The sequence below is a fragment of the Camelina sativa genome, chromosome 1 (assembly GCF_000633955.1).
Source record: "Camelina sativa cultivar DH55 chromosome 1, Cs, whole genome shotgun sequence".
NCBI classification, from domain to species: domain Eukaryota; kingdom Viridiplantae; phylum Streptophyta; class Magnoliopsida; order Brassicales; family Brassicaceae; genus Camelina; species Camelina sativa.
The window spans coordinates 22,804,829-22,826,203 of record NC_025685.1 but is presented as its reverse complement, the minus strand read 5'-3'; the positions used below and the strand labels follow the sequence as shown (position 1 = coordinate 22,826,203).

Genomic DNA, 21,375 nt, shown 5'->3' with positions numbered 1-21,375 from the left:
CCAGTTCAACTCAGAAGGAGAAGCCTAAGCATGTAAATTAGAAAGACCTCAATCCAAATGAACTGATGAAGCAATATTTACCAATTTCCCCGTAGAAAGGGAGGAGGGCCAAATAGCATCTTGGATAGACGAGGGAGCTGTACCAAGAACCCCTTTTTCAGGATTAGGGAACGGATTACAGAACTGAGCCACCAAGGAACTTGATGGTGGAACAGTAACTTTCGGAAAAACCCGATCTGGCTCTGCCTTCACCTCATCTTGAACACCAGAGGCGAGCGACACAGAGGGAATGGAGTCAGAAAAAGAAGGTCAGGTGGATCAGACAGAATCGGAGTCGGAGATTCAGCTATTATATGAGAAATCAAATAGCCACGGAGAATTTAGGGTTTTGAGCACTGTTCGCTATGGCTCTCGAGGAGAGAGAAAATGAAATCTAAAATCTATCTCTATATATATGTATGTAGCAATTAGTAGCAATGGATACAAATTAATTTGTAACTGTGTAGCAAATTTACAACAAAGAGTTACGACGGAAAAATTTGCGACAATGCTATAGTTACTTAATTTATTTGTAACAAAACTATAACAAATATTTTCTACCTGCAAAATATTGTTATACCTAGAAAATATATAATATACATGTCAACATTTGTAGTGATAAGGTGCTTATAATATCGTATCGTACAACCTAGATAGATAGAGAAGACCTTGGGAACTCCAATATGCGAGCTTCATAGAATCTAAACCCCCGCACATGCATGTGGAGTGATGCTTCTTATGTTAAAAACTTTGATTTTCTTTTAGTTCCTTGATTTTTGATACAACGTAATAGTCCTGGGCAATCGGTTTCCCAAACCCGATCGGGTTCAGGTTTTCGGGTTTTTGAGTTTTTGGATTTAGACTTGTTCGGATTTTTTAATATTTTCGGGTCAAGTTCGGGTATTACCCGTTCGGGTTCGGATATTTCGGGTATACCCGAACTCAATCAAACCATGAAAAAAAAACTAATTTTTAATTTTTTATAAATTGTAGAAAACTTGTATATATAAAAATATTTAATATTTCATCATATGACAAAGAAACTAAGATGACAAAATGGTTAAAAATACACCGTTAAATGTTTAAGGTTATGGGTTCAAATCCCCTAAAATGCAGATTCGGATATTACTCGAACCCAATCGGGTTCAGTACCCGGGCTCTATTTGACATTCACACATTTGTAGTTTTGTATATATATAATAAGATTTTTAATGATAGAACATATATCTTTATAGCTAAATATTCAAATTACTACTATAAATAAAAAACACTAATATAAATATATATCAGTGGAAATCAATTTGCTGATTGTTTTTTTTTCAAGTTAAAATTAATGTTGTTTATAAAGTTTATCGTAGAAGATGTCGTACGACTAGATGAACCGATTTGGCCATTGTTTATTACTTTATTTGAATAACTAGGATATTTTTAGGTAAAATAAGGCAACAAAGACTTATCAAAGTCTATAAAATTATAGCATGTATTATTAATATTATTTTAAAAACCAAACATAGAAATTTTAACTCAATTAGATTCCATCTGTTGACCAGAACAAAAAAAATAGATTCCTTTTGAGAGGATATAAAACTCAGCTAACTTTCTAGTAAGAGGATACAGAACTTTAAAATTAAGGGATAAGCAGGTGACTTAATCCGTTTTTCTTATCTTAATATGCTTATATAATTACCCTTTCAAGATAAATGGCTAAGAAATGACATTATTTAATTTTATTCTTTTGATGGAATTGTCATTTGCTAAAGTTGAGACACCTTTTGCACCACATTGTAGATGACACGACGTCGCCAAGCTCTTTCGAGGACTAACATATGACGCTAATTAAACGTAATATAGTATTGAACTAGCATCCGGCTAAGAAATCTATCATTCTTAAGCCGACGTTTAAGACTCCAACTATCATTCATTCAAACCATCGTCCAAATATCCGTCATTCTTCAAATGAGTTGACTTTGAAGAAAACCCTAAATAGCATTGGAACAAGTCTCGGAAACTGCATTAACGTTGCTAATGTTTGTAATGGGCAAAATGGCCTATTCAAGTGAAGAGGATGAACATTGTTTTTACATGATCACTGGTCAATATATAGAACTATTGATATGTATATCTGATATATAGATATCTAATTTAGAATTTTTGGAATTAAATATCGGGTTATGGGAAAAACAAAAAGAGTTTACTAATAATTAACTATTATTCAGAGTTTGACTAAGAAGAAAAATCGGGTCATGAGACCAACAAGTAGTCAAGTTAAGAAATTGCGATAATACATACGCCTATACTAATACGTAACACTAAAAAGGTAGATGATATATGCAATAATAGAATTTACTAGTAACTAACTATTATTATTCAAATAGCTTTTTGTCGTTGAAATATTCGTGAAGTTGATTATTACCACAACACTTTACCATATAAGTTTCCAAAGTAAATGTTTATAATCAAGATGGATTGTTTAACTCAATGAATAGATAAGAGTTGTAAACAAAATCGTATTCACTAAACACAATTTTAAGAAAACGATACGAGATCGTCATTAGTTGACCCACGTGGGCGAATATCATACATAGTTCATGAAAGATCATTGTCTATTTTTTTCTATATCTTGATTAGAGACATAAGAGAATATAGTGATTTCTGTCAACGAAACTTCCTCGACTATTAACACATAATAATTACAAACTATAGACTCCCGAGTCTCCCGTGACCACGTGAAGCAGGCGAAGAGCTTTGTGTCACCAATCACCATGTCAACTTGTACGCGCTAATCAATACGGAAAGAGGGACATGCGGCAAGATCCTTGCAGAGTTCCTCGACAGCCTGCACCAGCAAGATGCATACAACGAAGCCAAAGCGCGCTTCCAGCAAATCCAGGGGGTGAGGGGATGGTGTTCTCTCGAGTTTGTGGCTGTTTCTTATATTGAAGGAAGTAGCCTTTTTCCTACGTAACAGAAAGAGAGAATTTCGGAGCTACGACATCATTTCTTGCGGCAACCATTGGAATATTACAGAATGATCTAGCCTGATCTCAATAAATCGAACGGGACGCACACTTTGTCTGTCCCGAGTCTAAAATTTATACGATGACAATATTGTATAATTCCAATAAGACCATAAGGGTTTCTTATATACTTTCATAATATATGTAGTAAGATTAATTTTGTCGATCACCATGGTGTCTTTCCAAATATTTTACAAACCAGAATTAGATTCAGTCATTCAAAATTTTGGTATAAAACTTTTGTCTCTCGATTTTTTTATTTTTTTCTAGTCTATAACTGTGAAAGCCTTGTTAATTTGTAGGCTTATGAAAGAGTCATATGAGCCCAAAATGAATATAAAAGCTGATATTTTTAGACAATTTTAGTTTGTTTTTAATAATCCAAACTGATATATAAGCATATCAATTGCACGTGACCACGATTCAGTCCGATCCAACAACCCACTAAGCTGATCTATAAACATCCCCTTTATAATAAAACGGAAGTACACGACTTCAAATTGGTAGACCATATAATATTAACTAGATTCAGATCCGCACATACGTGCGGGGTTGATTTCATAAACTAAGTTTGCTTTAAAGTTTAAAATATATTATGTACGTGACAAAAAAATTATATAAAATATGTTTGTATATAGTTTTTATTTTGAAAGAGATTGATTTATTTTGAAAATGTTAGTTTGTTTTAGTTTGTAAACTGTAACAAAATAATATATTTGAAAGTAATATATGACAAATCAATCTATATGTAAAAGAAATGTAAAAATAGTTTCATACACCCTAGTTGAGAGTACTGCTTTTCCATAGGTATATAATTAGAGGGTATAAAATCTATAACTGAAACTAAGATCGGTTGTTTATATTCATTTTGTGAATATTAAGTTGAAATAATAGCGGTTTCACGAAGAAATCTGGATTGATGTGATGGTGGATTCTGATCAAATAAGAACCAAATTAGTAATCGATTAGATTAATTATTATTAAACCCGTGAACTATCAAACCGGAAATAACGCTAAAATTTTAAAATTTTTGATAGAATATTGACCTAAAGTGTTACTAAAGCGCTTGTGAAACCCATCTCGATAGGTTTGTCCGGTAGCGAATTTAATATTTTTTGGCCCGTCAAAAACTCCCTCCAAGAAAACAAATGAGTAATGTATGCATTCGCCTTGCTTGAATTTGTAAACCCCGAGGGTAACAGGCATTTCAATAAATAATTTTTTCTAATATGTAAGATATATTTGAAGAGTCGGGGTAAGACATTATGACAGAATACTCTTAAAATATTCAAATCTACACAAAATTTTTGAAATAATCATCGTAAATTTGACATGTACCCGTTCCGAAGTTGACGCATACTCAAATTAGTGAGATTTTGAGAACTGAATATAGCTACCAAAAAAGTTTATACTCTAACTTGTTACCCAATTTGTTTTACATTATAATGGTTTTTATTCCTTAAATTACACGTTCTTATCTTATACCCGTTATAATTAGTCATGATATTTGAAATAAATAAGTCTATGGAGATTTTGAATATATTACAAACCTGTCCCTTCTTCTATTTTATCAGGAATAGTTTGTCAATATATATATACTTTTTTTGATATTCAAAAATAGAAATATCTATGGAAATGTTTTTGTGATACATAAAATTAAAATAAAAAACTACTATTTCATTCTTACATGCGTAAACATCGTTTTGTTTTGTTTTGTTTGATTGACAGAATTTAAATAACACACAAAATCAATGAAAATATAGCAGATAATGTGAATTTACAATTTGTAATTAGTTTATAACATGTATTATGAAACATTTTCATTATGGGACATACATTTCTACACCTTATGCTATATGTTGTGTGGATGGACAGACAAATCTACTATACAATTACATCTTATTATATTTTTAGTGGCATTTTACTGTAATAATCTCAAACCCTATTGTAAGAAAATTATGATCCAGCGATGCCAGAATTGATCTTACAATAGTATGTATTTTTCACAAACAATTTGGACTAAATATTTTGATCATAGTTATAGTACGTATTAAATATATGGAATTTTGAATTTATTATAATTTCCTTATGTTGTGTTTTTTTTTATATAACTGCATTATTTTTGGCTAAGAAATATGCTGAACCATTTGGATTATTTCCTCATTCGAATACAAAGGATCCCACGTATTCAAGATTTGAAGACTAATGATTCTAATTTAATTATTTAGATATTAATTAAGGTAGTTTGCAATTTTTAAGGGACACTGATTTTATTCTATTTTTCCTAATCTTTCTGTTTTTTTTATGGTAGGTTATAACTGCACCCGATTTTATGTGTTATATCATTTAATTTTTTTCGGTTAATATAACTAATATTAATCTGTTTGGCTCCAATTAATATCAATCTGTTTGGCTTCAAGGATTATACATATTCTTATTCTTATTTGAGTGGCATTTCATTGTAATAATTTCAAACTCTATGTCTACTTATTAAAAATGCTTCCCTTTTTATATTTTTAGTGGCATTTTATTGTAATAATCTCAAACCCTATTATAAGAAAATTATGATCCATCGATGCCAGAATTGATCTTACAATAGTATGTATTTTTCACAAACAATTCGGACTATATATTTTGATCTTGTAGTTATAGTATATATTAAATATATGGGATATTGAATTTATTATAATTTCCTTATGTTGTGTTTTTTTTTATATATAACTGCATTATTTTTGGCTAAAAAATATGTTGAACCATTTGGATTATTTCCTTATTCGAATACAAAGGATCCCACGTATTCAAGATTTGAAGACTAATGATTCTAATTTAATTATTTAGATATTAATTAAGGTAGTTTGCAATTTTTAAGGGACACTGATTTTATTCTATTTTTCCTAATCTTTCTGTTTTTTTTATGGTAGGTTATAACTGCACCCGATTTTATGTGTTATATCATTTAATTTTTTCGGCTAACACAACTAATATTAATCTGTTTGGCTCCAATTAATATCAATCTGTTTGGCTTCAAGGATTATACATATTCTTATTCCTATTTGAGTGGCATTTCATTGTAAGAATTTCAAACTCTATGTCTACTTATTAAAAATGCTTCCCTTTTAATAGTATAGATTTATATTATAATTAAGATTAATTATTTGATAGGTTATATGGATTAATTATTTGATAAGTTATATAGATATAGGATTATGATTCTCTTAAAACGAAAATTCCAAAGAATAAAATAAAATCTCAAAGAATATTTAACTAACTATATCTATACAAAAAAAAATCTCAAAAATTAATAGAAGTTAATAACTCTTCCTTAAATTACAAGTAATTTCCGATTATACTAAAAAATAAAATCTTACCTAACTTTATAAAAAAAAATTGACTGAGTAACGGGTCAAAATTTGAATATTTAAAATCATTTCATATATTTCTTTTGTTGAATTGTATAGTTTTATATACTATAATAAAAAATTTAAATAATTTAATTTGGAATTTTTAAAAATATTTTAAATTTATATTTTTAAGAATATCATAAATATATGATAGATCAAAAAGTTAAAAAATTATAAACACTCTAATTTGATTTGTTATAGTAGGGGTCAATAATATATCACTATCGTATGAAAAAAAATCAAGAAATATGATTTCTTGCTAAAGCACGGGTTAAAATTTCAAAAATATGATTTCTCGGATTAAATTTAAGTTTGGAATAATGTTGTTTCGTAGGCTTTCTCGGTCACGATGATTTTGACAAACATACATTACATATTTGGTCCTAAAATTAATATGTGCTATACTATAGGTTAAGTCATAGAATTAACAATTAAAATACAATATATAATTTTAAACACTAAAAAATCAAATAAAATTAACAAACAGAAATTATTTTTTTTTATCACACAACTTAATCCACGTTAAACCGCGGGTCAAAATCTAGATATACTAGAATATATCTTACAAAATAGATGTTATTTTCATAAGTCATATTCAGTATATGATTGCATGCCATAGTATTTCATCCAAAAAAAACTTTTTAAAACAAATAAAATAATCACATATAAGATGTTTTAAATAAAAATTACCAAATAAACAAAATGAAGGAATTTCAACATGTGCTCTAGCACGGGTCATATTCTAGTATAATTTTAATATATTCAACACCTTCTTTTTAACTTTTTTCACACTCCACATCATCTTCTCTTTCTTCCACATCATCATTCAACAACCAATTAATTTTTAGCTTCTACAATAGTTTTGTTTAATAGAATAACAACACCCTACCCTACAATTTTTCTTTCTGTTTTTGATTTTATGATTCCAGATTATTAACAATAATTTATTATTGATTAAATTAAAATAAAATAAATAAGAATAACCTAATTTGATAAAATTATATAATTTTAAACAAATATAATGATATAATTTTTTGTCCAAATCAAATGAAACAAATCTAGAATATAAAAAGTAATGATTTTGGTGTTAAATTATTTATATACATATATATAATTATTTTGAAATAATTGATATTAAATAATTGATGGGAAAAACAATTCAAACATTCAATCAATATGCTACACATGTCATCATCTACATATTTGTGCAAAAAAAAAAGTAAACAATTAACAATTTTATTTGACCTATCAAAATCTACCATGTCGTACCAAAGGGACCCATATTTTTCTTTCAACGATGTTGAATTTTATCAACACCCAAACTTAACACCTTATCAACACCATTGTAAGCCTTTCAACTGTTGTTAAAATATTTCAACAGTTGATAAAAGTGCCATTGTAAGTAGTGTAATAAACATCAATTACATTTCGCGATGGAAACCTTCTTCCACAAACATCAACTATCAATCAAGATTTATTAAAAAAAATTACAATTCTACATATCCCCTGCCATTGAAGCAGCTTGTACACTAAGTTAGGTTAAGAGAAATGTTTCTAAAACTTTATTATTCTAACTAGGAGAGAACTTGTGCTACAGCACGGGATTATATATTTTGTTAGTAAATTTTTGTAATTTAAATTTTTGTAACGTAGTTTTTTTTTATTTTGACTTATTTCCTTTGTTTATATAGTGTTGAGTTGTATATTTGGTGACGTACGATAAATTGGAGATCCTGATAGAGTAACTTGTTTAGAGAATGTAACTTTTCATGGAAACAGACACACCGCTATATTGAATAGTAGTTTTTAAAGATGATGGATTTTAAGGGAGTGAAAGAAAAGGGGTGAGCCATCATTTTGTTTTATTGATATAGAAATGTAGTCGAGGTATACAGAAATATAGAAAGGGGTGCTACAGCGCGGGATAACACATGTTGTAATTAATTTATGTATATTTTGAATGCATAAAATGTTTTGGTTTGTTTGTTTTTTATAATTTTGAAATTTTAAATAGTGTTAAGTAGTATATTTAGTGTTAACGGATATACAATGATCGTTTTGCAGTTTTTAAGCGATAGCGGTATGCTTAAAAGTGTTAAAATTTATATATCAGATTTTAATATGGTTTTAGTTTGGACTATTGCAAGTATATAACCTACACGTGACTATTTTAGAATGGCAAAGACATCTTGTCCCATCCTGTATTGTCATGTCCCGTCCTGTTTCATCTCGTCCCTACTCGTAAATTTTTTTATGTCAAATAACTCCAAAATTTTTGGATAAGAACATAACTAAATTTGATGCTTTTCTCACATTTTTTGACATATAATTTATTTCCTTCTTCAACATTTATGCAATTGCTGCATCGGTGATGCACTTTGCGGATGCAGAGAGTTTGAACATAACTCCTGAGTTAGCTATGAATAAATTGTGTTCCTCTCAATCCTTGGATGTTAGCACTTCTAAGAATTACTCAAACACATGATTAAACGCAACATGATAGATAGAAGTTCATAATTCAACACAAATTTAAACTGACTCAAAGCAAGAAATAAAAAAGGACTCAAAGTGAAAAGAAAAATCTATGAGTGGGTTGCCTCCCACTAAACGCTTGTTTTCAGTCATTAGCTTGTTTGTGTTAGAGTTCAGGCATCTAGTGGATCAGAACATGGCAATGAATGCCTCCAATAAAGATGTCTCATAATCCAAGGTGGTGTATAAGCATTAGGTGTGTGAGATCTACCAAGTATGTGGGGAACATGACCAGGGTAAGGCTTAAGTCCGGGCGGTCTTCTTTTATGTTCTGCAAAATCATCAATAGAAGAAACAAGTGCTCGACGATAATCGTGCGGCTTGGTTAACTGCAAAACAGTTTTTGTACCATTGAAATACTTATTGATGAAAGGAGAAGTTTGGGAGAAGGAGATGCGTACCTTTGCTTTACCTGCGGACTCTGGAGTGTGGAATGGTGAGATTTCAGCTTCACAATCAGTCTAGGACTTTCAGCTAAGGAATCAACTCGATAATCTTCGGATTTGCATAAGTCTAGGTTGACTCGTAGAGGTGTGTCGATCAATGCAACATCTACATCATTCGATGCAGAGTCTACAGCTCGTGTATTTTTGACTTTTCTGCAATTAATCTCAACAATCTTCGCAACGGTTTTCAACTCTTTAACATATCCACTAGTAATGTCTTCATGAAGCTCTATGATCGGATCTTCAGAAACAATCTCCACAAAAAATGTCTGACCATCAATAGTGGGAGCCCTCCTTAGCTTATCCATCTCAAAGTTCATAATCAAATCATCCACATTCAGAGCTATGTGTCCCTTCTTAACATCAATGATGGCGCCAGCTGTAGCCAAGAATGAGCATCCTAAGATGAGAGTATCACTAGGCTCTTTATCATACTCCAACACCACAAAGTCTGTGGAATCATGCAAATTCCAATCTTGATTGGAATATCTTCTAAGACGCCTTCGGGAATCTTTCAGGATCGATCAGCTTAGAAAAGAGAGATCTTAGTTGGCTTGAAATTTGTCATCCCAAGTCTCACAGCAACAGAATGTGGCATCAAGTATGATACTAGAACCAATCACAAAAAGAGTGAGGAAATCTTCCTGTGGAGATAGAGCAATCTAACACAAAACTTCAAAGATATGGTAACTTCTCTGCAATCCTATTTTGAATCACTGCACTTACTTTCTCAGAGACATCCACTTTCTCTTTCCTCTCTTTCTTTGTCGTTGGGGGCTGGTTCAACAGAATCGCTCCAATGTCATTGGTTAGCAAAGCTCCTTCCTCAGGACTCAAACCATTAGTAACCATTCTCTTCACATACCACTTAATCCCAAGAGAAAAATTGACTGCATCAATCAAAGGCATCTAAATCATCACCTTATCCATCATAGCCTTGCATCTAGCTTATTCCATCTCCTGTTTAGACCTCATAGGCTTCGGAAAAGGAACCTTATCCTTGTAGGCTTTTTCTGCAACAACTGATGGAATTTGAAGAGAAATCGGTGCTGTTTGTGGGGGGTGTCGAGCGATGCACTGTTGGCGTTGATCGATGTCGGATGGTGGTTGCATCGTTGTTTCCTTCCTTCACCAAAATTTCATTGCAAGCATGCTTGGGGTTCGACTCAGTTCTTCCATGAAGAAAACCTTCTTTTCGTTTAACAGACCCAACAGTCTGAATAACTTGATTCTCCAGCTTCTTGACATGAGTGTTTAATGTATCGATCTTCCCGGTCAGCTCAGTGTAGACATTGTCGATCTTTCCATTGAAATCCACTGTCAACTTTTCTTGACCTTGAAGAATATGCTCAAGCATGGCCTCCATTCGACTCTCAGAAGTCTGTGGAGGAGGAGACTGATAAGAAGAATTATTGTATGATCTTTTGAACCCGCTGTCTTGTTGTTGTTTCTGGTAGTCTGGCTTAGGAGTGTAATCCAAAGAGTTCCCACTGTAAGACTTGTTGCCTTGCTGATTTCCAAACTTCTGTCCCTGATACCCAGCTCCATACACATAGCTGACATCCTCTTCTGTAGTCTATGGCTCTGGCTCAAATGTCTCAACCTCAGCAGCAAATTCAACAGACTTCTTTCCCACAAGAAGATTGTGCACTGTATCCAGCTTGGCATTCACTTTAGCTAGCTGATTTGAATCATAGCCTTCATGCAATATCTTCCGCTCTAGATCAGCATTCTTCATATTGTTGTTTGAAGCAAACCTTTCAATCAACTATTCAGCCTCATCTGGATACCTTGTCTTGAAGTTTCCATCACTAGCAGCATCCAAAACCATCTGATACCTCCAGTCAATCCCTGAAGAAAATATCAATCAACTGCACATATGAGAAACCATAATGCGGGCAATCTCTCTCTGGTAAGCTTTAAACCTCACTCAAGCTGCTTTGTAAGACTCAGCTGGTCCTTGTTTAAACGCAGAAAGCTTAATTCTCAGATCATCGAACATCACATCATCGTAGAAGTAGTTAAGGAATGCAACTTTGATGTCATGCAAGATCTTTAGAGATCCCGGTTTGAGCTGCCTTAGCCAGTGAGATGCTTCTCCAACAAGAGAGTAGGGGAAAACCTTGCAGTAGAGATAGTCCCATGTTACTCCATTTGCCTTAATGCTTGTGACTATATCCTCAAAGTGCTCAATATGGTCCAGAGGCTTCTCATGTGGCAAATTTTGAAAATATCTTTGTCCAACAAGAGAAAAGTAGGCAGGCTTCAGTTCAAAATCATTCCTCATAAATGGAGGAGACACAATCATGACTATATCCTCAAAGTCTGGTCTGTTGAAGTCCGCAAGAGTCTGACAAGCTCTCCATTATTGTCCCGTCGACCCTGAACATTATGCGGATTGTTTCCATTCACTCCAGCTCCATCCGCACCAGTATCGATCGAGGTTGCGTCGATCGATGTCACCTCAGCGTCGATCGATGCAATGTGCATTCTCGTCGACAACAACGATTTCTTTAGGAATCACTCTCCCTTCAGCATCAAGTTTCTGGCCTTGCTCGTGGCGCATATGACCCTCTTGATCCCTCAGAACTCCAGCCTCATCAAATCTCAGAATGATTGGATTGACCATCTTTGAAGATTTTGCTGTTTTTCTGTTCTCACGCTCTAGTTGTCCCAACTATTGGTTCGTAAGCTTCACAATCGGACCAGTTTTATTGTTCTTGGTGTTAGGCTTAGGAGGCATATACCTTAAACACACACGAAAAAAGAAACAAAAAGCGTATTAGTAAAATGAAAATAAAAATTTATACTAAATCAAAGATGTTAATCTAATGGTGAATCAAAAGAGTCCCCAGCAACGGCGCCAAAATTTGATTTAGTCTAATAATACTAATAGCCTTACAGTTGTAATACTCTAGGGGTCGAATTCACAGAACTCAAAATTACACAATAGACTTAATAATTTTTAATTATGCTAAATAGAATAATTTGAATTAAATTAAAAGGCAATGCAAAAATAAATTAAAGTTGTGTAAATTCAGATGGAACAAAAGCTAGGCCTATGGAATAATCTCAAGAAATTCTGCAATACCAAATCAATCAATAAATCAGGATTCAATCAATTAAAATCAGATCTTTAACTCTAAACCCTATTGTAAAACAAAACAGTTCTCACTGCAAATATTATCTAAGTTTAAAACCCGAAAATCTAAACCTCTTTGTAAAATTCAAGTTAAAACCAGCAATAAAACCAAGTTTAGATTAGTTCACAAATTCACTAATTCAAATTTCTTTGCAAAAAATAATTTTGCTTATCAAAGATTTTATCAGGAAAATCAATTATATTCTCATATCAATTTATTTTCCTATAGTATTAATTCTAGGTGATCAATCAAGAATTAATATGAAGAACAATCAAAGATGAAGATCACAGAATAATAAGAATCCCAAGAAATCAACAGATCTAAAAAACCATAAAAAAACTCTATGAGAATCCCTAGACCTAACAAGCAAACTACTCATACATCATTGATGATAAAAAAAAAAATTTGAATAAATTGCACAAAAAATTAGAAGAAAAAGTAAAGGAGTTTTGAATCTTCTCCCAAGGAGTCTTGATTGTTCTTTCCAAAAACTCTTTAAAAATCTTTCAGGGTTTTGCAAAAATAAAGCATATGTCTAAAAAATGACCTTAAAACTTATTTATACTGTAAAACACGAATTTGACCTTAATTGTAAATAAGGAGAATTTTTGGGCCGAATTTGGAAATTTTATGAACTTCAAAAAGATGGAATTTTCAATTGTCGTCAGATTAACGTGTCGCTCGACACAGGGTCTGCATCAATCAATGCACCACACCAATTCTGCTCTCTAAGTTCGTTTTCTCAGCATTGTTCCTCCCGGTGCTCCAAAATGCTCCAAAATTTACAAATAAGTCCAAAACGTACATAAACCTGCAAATATTCAAAAAAACTCTAAAAACACCAAAAAGATTCTATAAATAAAATTTATATCATAACTAAAAACACCTAAAAACTACGATAAATCAGTAAGTAAGACACATCTTTAGAATCCATAAGACACATCTTTAGAATCCGATATATTAAAATGTCTCCAAATCTAGTTAGAGAAAATTCAGTTGCTTGTTATGCAAAAACTAATGTCGCTGTTTAAAAACAAACAAAATTATATCTACTCTATTAAAAATGGAAAACGAGAACAGCTATAATATGTATAATATTTAGTTATTATAAAGAAAATAAGATCGATGAAACATAACATTAGGAAGAGAATATAATTTGAGAAGAAACGACACATCGTCTCCGACAAAGATTTTGGACTGTACGGACAAAGCATGCTTCATTCTTCATCATTCCCCTTGGCCTTAAAAGTTAAAACCTTTTTTCTTATACTATATACTACTAGTATATATTGTTTCATCTCACGAGGTTAATTCTCTACCTCTTTTCTTTAATTACTAATTTGGTATTGATTTTTACATTCCAAAGCAAACTATGTTGTGAGAAAGACGATGTCAATATATTATTAAAAATAGCGTAGGGTTTAACCTTTTCCTTTTTTTTCAAAACATTTTTATCTACCATTTATGTTTGATAATGGCTACCGACATCTGGTTTTATTCTTTTTTTCTTTTTCTTTAAAGAAGTCTAATTACCATTTGTGTTTAGTATGATCCAGCATCACCTGAACTCTTCTTCTTGTTTTGTCTCATCTTAATTATGCTAAGAGATGTAATTATTATGTACATATAATTCAACATATTGATCAAAGCTTTGTTTTGGTTGGTTATTAATATCGTTTAAACTCATTATTTAGAATTTTTTAATTTTGGATTGTTTTCTTTTAGTATAGTGTAGTATAATAGTAATACTATATTGCCAAAAGACCTCTTTATATAATAGTCGATGTAGAATTTCTTGGAAATTGTAGTCCTTGGGAGAGACAGAGGGATCTCCAAACCCTAGAAATTGACGAGTAAACATCTCAAAACTCTCTCTTAGAGTAAAACAAATCTCTTATCTCCCTCTGTATTCTTTATACCCTCACTTTTTCTAATAAGAGGTGGTGAGACCATTTTAGCCTTACAATTTAATTGATTTAGATTAAATTTTTTTGAAAAAAAATGAACCCATCTCTCTTTCGACCCGAGAGAAACCCGACAAGTAAGTTCTCATTCTAGCCGCCGGCGATTCTTCCGACGTCGGAGCTCCCACTGCTGTCGTTATTAACCAAATCGAGTTGAATCAAGTTGTTCGTCGGAGCTCTCTTTCAACCCGAGAAACCCGACCTGGTTACTCACCTCTCAACCCAGCCGCCGGCTATTCTTCCGTCGTCGGAGCTCCTACTGCTGTCGTTCTTCACCAACTCGACTTGAATCAAGTTGTTCTTCAAAATGCAGGTGCGTTACTTCTCATTAGAGTAGCTTTTTGTTGAAATTGTTTTTGATTTGTAAATTCAGAAATTCAATTGGATTTAGATCGAAGAAAGCTTAGCACATTGGGTGTTTTACAAAGGTTTATTGGTCGATTGAGCTATCTATTAGATAAGAAATGGATTTGGCTTTCGATTAGAACTCGTTTACCATTCGAGTCGATTTTGATAGGAGAGAGAGAATGTGGTGAAACTGGTAATAAGGGTATATTTAGTAAAACTAGTAAAACTAGTAGTAGTACTAATTATGATTTTTTTATATTGGTTGGTTTGGCAGGATACAATATGCGAGAACGTCAGCCTACATTTTAAATTTGAAGGACGCATGTATAGTATAATGTTCAAGAGGAATATAACATTGTTGATGTTAAAAGCAAGGATACAAAGGAAGATTGGGTTTGTTGAAAGTAACGTTCAGTTGCAGCTGAGCTACAAGCCACTACTGGTAGAAACAGTTGAGCATTGTGAGCTTAATGATGATGAGGATGTTAATGTTTATCTAGACTCTGTTAATTATGAGAAGCGAAGATGTATGTTGTTTGTGAATGTCATCCCTTCTGAGCCTCAGCCTGAGCAAGTTCCCATAGCGCCCACAGTGCCCACAATGCCCATAGTGGACCAAAGTTCTGTCGGTATGAACTTTGAAAACCAACATGCGAAGGATGGTGAAATCGGACCTAACGCCATTGTTGTCTACGTAGGCAAAGAAAAGGCTGTAGAGGGTGATTCTAATAAAGAGGGTGAAGCTGAATCACGTGATGAAGGTGATGAATATACTGAGCCACGCCCTGTTGTAGAACCGGGTAAGTATATTGAACCATGGGATGACGGTTTGGATCTGACTAAACTTCAAGAATTTCCAAACAAGAAGGCATTGCAAGATGTGGTGGATAGAGCTTCATTCGCTAACTGTTTTAGTTTTGAAATAGTAAAGTCGGACAAGGTGCGTTATGTGGTCAAATGTCCTAAAGAAGGATGTAACTGGGGTTTACGAGGTGGTAGGATTCGAGATACAGATATTTTCTCGATTAGAAGGCACAACAAGATGCATACATGCTCTCGGGCTAGTCAAAGTTCAAGCAACAGTAAGAGACAAGGCACTCCAAAATTAGTTGCTTCTCTTTTACATGGTGATTATCCAGGGCAAATGGAAACTCCACCTCCGAAAATTATCATGGATCTTGTCAAGACAAAATTAGGTGTTGATATATCATATTCCACGGCGTTGAGAGGGAAAAATCAAGCTGTTACTGATTTGAAAGGTAGCCCAGAAGAAAGCTACAAGATGCTGCGATGTTATCTGCACATGTTAGAGAAGGTTAATCATGGTACAAGATCATATGTGCATTGCAATGAGAATAATAAATTCATGTACTTGTTCATAGCTTTGGGAGCTAGCATTGAAGGATTTAAAGTCATGAGGAAAGTTATAACTATGGATGCAACTTTTCTAAAGAACGGATATAAGGGTGTTCTTGTTTTTGCGTCGGCTCAAGATCCTAACCGTCACCATTATCCCTTGGCGTTTGGTGTTCTTGATGGTGAGAATGATGCAAGTTGGAATTGGTTTTTGGAGATGTTGAAAACCGTTGTTGGGGATTCTTCTGAAATCGTATTTATGACTGACAGAAATACAAGTCTCATTACAGCCATAGCTAATGTGTATCCTCTAGCTCATCATGGTTTTTGTATATGGCATTTATCCCAAAATGTGAAAGGTTATGCTCGTAACGTCAACAAAGACGTTGTTGCATGGAGATTCATGGAGTGTAGTAGGTTTTACACAGTGGCTGAGTTCAACATTGCTTACGCTTCTTTTACGACAAGATATCCTTCTGCTGCCAAGTATCTTGAAGAATCTACCCAGAAAGAAAGATGGGCAAGATGTGTTTTTCCAGGAGATAGATACAACCTAGACACAAGCAACTGTGTTGAATCGTTGAACAGCGTATTTAAAGATGCAAGGAGGTACTCCTTGATACCCATGCTTGATGCAATACTTAAAAAATTCTCTGAATGGTTTAATGAACATCGGAAAGATGTTGTGTCTGGATCAGTCGCAAATAAATTGGTGCCTTTAGTGGAGAACTACTTACATGATTTATGGGCAACTGCTGAGAAACTAAAGGTGATAGAGCTAAATGGTTTCGAACTTGAATACAATGTCATTGACAGTGACGGAAAGCCTTATTTGGTGAAGTTGCGATTGAGAAGTTGCAGTTGCAGGTTTTTCGATATACAAAAGTATCCTTGTGTGCATGCATTGGCGTCTTTCATTACATTCCAAAAATATGGAGGTAAGGATATCGAGTTACATGAGTTGTGTTCTAAGTATTATTGGACGGAGCTGTGGGCAATTGCATATTGCAGGACAATTTATTTAGTACCTGATAAGTCTCGATGGGATGTCCTAGATGAAGTCCAAGATATGCAGATCATGCCTCCGAATCGGAAAATAAAAGGGGGAAGAAAGAAAACAAAAAGGTATGCATCTGCTGGAGAAAAACGACCAAAGACTCGACCTAGGACGCAGAATAAAAGGCGCCGGAGACAAGGACTCCAATGGTTGTTATTTGGAGATAATGTTCATGTTTGATTCACCTCTTCATGTATCAATTGTGTTTTGTTTGAAACTTAATGTAAAAATTGGTTTGAAACTTAATTTGAAACTTAATTTGAAGTCTATTAATGTTTTCTTCTTTCAACATGTGTATATAATAGAGTATAACTGGCACAACTAAGATAAAACTGGTAAAAATAATAAAATTGGTACTACCTAAAACCAATACATATTGTATAATACATGTGTATAAATGTTCTACATAGGTTTCTACTATAGGTGAATAATTTTCGAAAATCTACTAATTTTAAATTATTTATGAAAGAATCTCAACAAATGTTTCCTTACACTTTTAATGTTACTTTGTAAATAATTACCACAAAAGCATGAAAAAGTTATAGAATTATAACTTTTAACTTATGAAGTTGCAAAAAGCTTGTAATTGTATGTTAGTTAAGTTTAATCAACTGTAAAACTAAAAAAACTAATGCTAAGGTTTAGTATAACTAATTAAACTGAGAAACCTCTAAAGTACAACTATTTGGAAGTTTAGTGCAACTGCATTAATCGGTAAAACTGTGTGTGAACACGCAGTGTGAACGCACACATCTTTTACACGTGGCCAGAATTTCGTTTTTCTTCGAAACCTAATGCAGTGTGAACGCACATATCCATTTATTCATTTTCTTCGAAACCTAAAGTACACCTTCTCTCCTTCTCTCATCTTCAAAGTCGAATTCTAGATCTATTTCTCTCCTTCTCAAACTATGGAACAATTTGAGGCTGACCCATACTATGCTGATCAGAAGAGGGCGAGGAAATTAGAAGCGTGACGACAAGCCATAGCCGATGGTGATTTGGGCATGCCTCGAATTTGCCCATGTGGCGAACGAATCGTCAATGAGATCTCTCCAACAGAAACAGAGAAAAAGAGATGGTTTACTTGCGTTAAGTATAAGGTAAATTAAATTAAATCAAATACAATTGAGAGACATGGGTATGATGTCTGTTCGTTGATATATTTTGCAGGATGATGGATTGCACAGGCGGAAAAATTGGGCTGATGCAATTGAAGAAGAAACCCAAACCTTAAGGAAGGATGTTGATAACCATTGGGAGAGATTGAAGGAATTTGAACCCCATCATACTCAGATCTATAATTTGCAGATGCAGCTTAAGGAGAAGAGTGATGAGATTGCCAAACTAAGGGAGGAGGTGGCGTTGCTTACCACTCGAGTCGATCTCCTGGATAGGTTGTGTTTCGATTGATATTATATGAGTTGATCTCATTCTACGTTGGTTTAAAACTTGTTTAATCAGTTTCTGTTTCTTATCTTTTCCTTGAATTCTCTTGTTGAATCATGATGTTCTATCTCTCTTTTATGTGACTTCTAGGATTATGCCTCCTTCTTGAATTGAATCATGTTCTATATTTTTCTTATATGAATTCTCTAGTTTTGTTTAGTTTTACGTAGTTTTACCAAAAATACGAACGGCAAATCCAAGAAAATAACGTAGTTTTACATAGTTTTACTAGTAATACCAGTACCAATCACAAAATAATTAAGTTTTACATAGAAAATAACATAGTTTTACTACTTCTTAGACCTTTTTCTCTTCGTCCCTCTCCCTCCTTCTTGTGAAGTACTCGGTTGCTCATCATCTACATGCGACTGACATGAAACCAAATTTTGTTAACACCTTTGATTTCGAAGTATTACCAAGTATTACTATAGTATTACGAAGTATTACCTTTGATTTCTCTTGCTCTTTCACATATACTTCCAACGGTTCGATCCTTTTTTCAAGACCATCAATCTTCACCGAAATGTTATCGAACTGAGTTTTCATATCCTGCTTCATGGTCCTTAGAAGATCCACCAACTCAATAGTATCTTCTCTCGGTTGTTCATTGGCGTCTATTTCCTCATTCGCATCATTTTGTCCTGAACGAGTAGCCACATCGGCTGTGTACATCTCCTCCAAAAGTACAGGTAGTCCTCTACGAAGGCGCCACATCCAACTGGCAACTACGACATCATGGGTATCGTCTTCCTCAGCTTCTTCCATGATTAAATCGAGAAGAGGAATTTCTTCATCAATATGAGGGATCACACTAGCAATTGCCTGTGTAAACGACCTACTTTAGATACATTACAAACCAATTTATTCAAATGATTAATAATTTCAATGGTTAGGATGACTAACCTTTGTTGTACCAAGTGTATCACCTATATTCTTTAGAGGAAAACCTTTCTGACCGGTACTCTTAAATTTCTTTCTGCACATCCTAGGACAACTTGCATCCGCCTCAGAAATTTGGTCAATGTAAGTGTTTGCCAAAATTGGAACTGCCTCAAATAGTAAAAACTACACAACACAAAAAAAAAAAAAAAAATCAGCTTCACTTATAAGAAATATCAACAATGAGAAAAATTCAAATTTTAAACTAACTAACCTCCAATGGAATACAGAAACCTGGAACAGGCCATATCACATTCTCTTTATGCACGACCCCATCAAAATGCCTCATTGTATGGGAAATCTCTTCTAGCATTTTCTCGAATGATAATCTCCCCCACGGAAAAGACACACAAAAACCTAGATCATTCACTGCTCTTACAACAAAATCATCGATACCCGCAGCATCTTTCCCCGAGTCTTTTGTATGGCCTACAATGATGCTTCCTAAAAAGTAGAGAACCGCCATCTTCAACCTATCACGAGTACGATCTGGTTGCATTACCATTAGCTTTCCCCTCACATCTTGAAGTGTAATCTTTTTTTTTCGTAAAAAATACTTCCTTCGAAACTCGATACCGCCGGCTTCCTTATAATCAAGTGGATAGCACCGACAATCTAATCCAGACATCAACGCATGTTCTCTCAGACCATACCGGATTGGAACACCATTCACAACAAACCATGCTTCCTTCTTTTTTTCGATTTTAGCCGTTCGAAGTAAGAGCAACCACATTCCCATAAGCTTGTGGTTTGGTTCCCTTGGCATGTGGAAAATGTGCTTGAATTGTGGATGTTTCTCAAACCAATCCCTCTCAGAACTAGTCAATGGATGCTCTAAATTATCCAGCGTTTCCACAGTTTCAAAAATATGACACCTTGTCGATAGCTTGATTTTCTTGTTGTACTGACTAGGCTCAAAATGCATACCTAAAGGTTGCATCGCTTCTATTTCCTCCTCTGATTCTTGCAACAATATCAGTTTTACATGAGTTATACCAGTTATACAACAACTAGTTGTACCAGTTCTACTAGTTCTACACCACCTAGTTGTACCAGTTCTACTAGTTCTACACCCATTAGTTGCACCAGTTCTACCAGTTCTACTATATCGATTTCAAATTCCAATTCAATTCTGAAAGAATGAAACAGACTTGTTGTACTTACACTTGCATCGTTGTGCTCCTCGTGCTCCCTCTCACTTTCGCTTGTACTCCTTCTCGAGTTACCTGCCGAGTTCGAACTTCCCTCCTTATCTTCTTCTTCTTCTTCTCCTTCATCGTCTTTTTCTTCTGATTTTTCTCCTTCATCATTTTCTTCTTCCCCTTCATCGTCTTTTTCTTCCCCATCTTTACCTTCTTCTCCTTCATCGTTTTCTTCTTCCACTTCATCGTTTTCTTCTTCCCCTTCATCGTTTCCTTCTTCTCCTTCATCGTCTTTTTCTTCCGATTCTTCTCCTTCATCGTTTTCTTCTTCCCCTTCATCGTCTTTTTCTTCCCCTTCTTCACCTTCTTCTCCTTCATCGTTTTCTTCTTCCACTTCATCGTTTTCTTCTTCTTCTCCATCTCTTGATTCCACAGAAGTAGATCTCTCGTTATCTCCTCCTTCTTCATCATCTTCTTCTTGATTACTTGATTCCGGAGTACCGGATTTTGCTTTCTCTCCTTCGTTCGCATTTTCTCTTTCG

The 21,375-nt window shown here is 33.8% G+C and overlaps 3 protein-coding genes across 3 annotated transcripts; 2 read left to right on the top strand and 1 right to left on the bottom strand.

The window, feature by feature from the left end:
- Positions 14,765–17,483, top strand: LOC104710991. Its single transcript, XM_010427655.2, has 2 exons — positions 14,765–14,855; positions 15,165–17,483. Exons 1-2 carry the CDS (start codon positions 14,850–14,852, stop codon positions 17,481–17,483), a joined length of 2,325 nt encoding a protein of 774 aa, XP_010425957.1. The 5' UTR covers positions 14,765–14,849.
- Positions 18,287–18,853, top strand: LOC104702173. The gene is made up of 2 exons (XM_010418004.1): positions 18,287–18,406; positions 18,477–18,853. The coding sequence occupies exons 1-2, from the start codon at positions 18,311–18,313 to the stop codon at positions 18,714–18,716; spliced, it is 336 nt and encodes a 111-aa protein (XP_010416306.1). The 5' UTR covers positions 18,287–18,310; the 3' UTR covers positions 18,717–18,853.
- On the bottom strand, positions 19,023–19,820 carry LOC104710979 (uncharacterized protein At3g43530-like). Its single transcript, XM_019243429.1, has 2 exons — positions 19,656–19,820; positions 19,023–19,574 (listed from the first exon to the last, which is right to left on the bottom strand). Exons 1-2 carry the CDS (start codon positions 19,734–19,736, stop codon positions 19,107–19,109), a joined length of 549 nt encoding a protein of 182 aa, XP_019098974.1. The 5' UTR covers positions 19,737–19,820; the 3' UTR covers positions 19,023–19,106.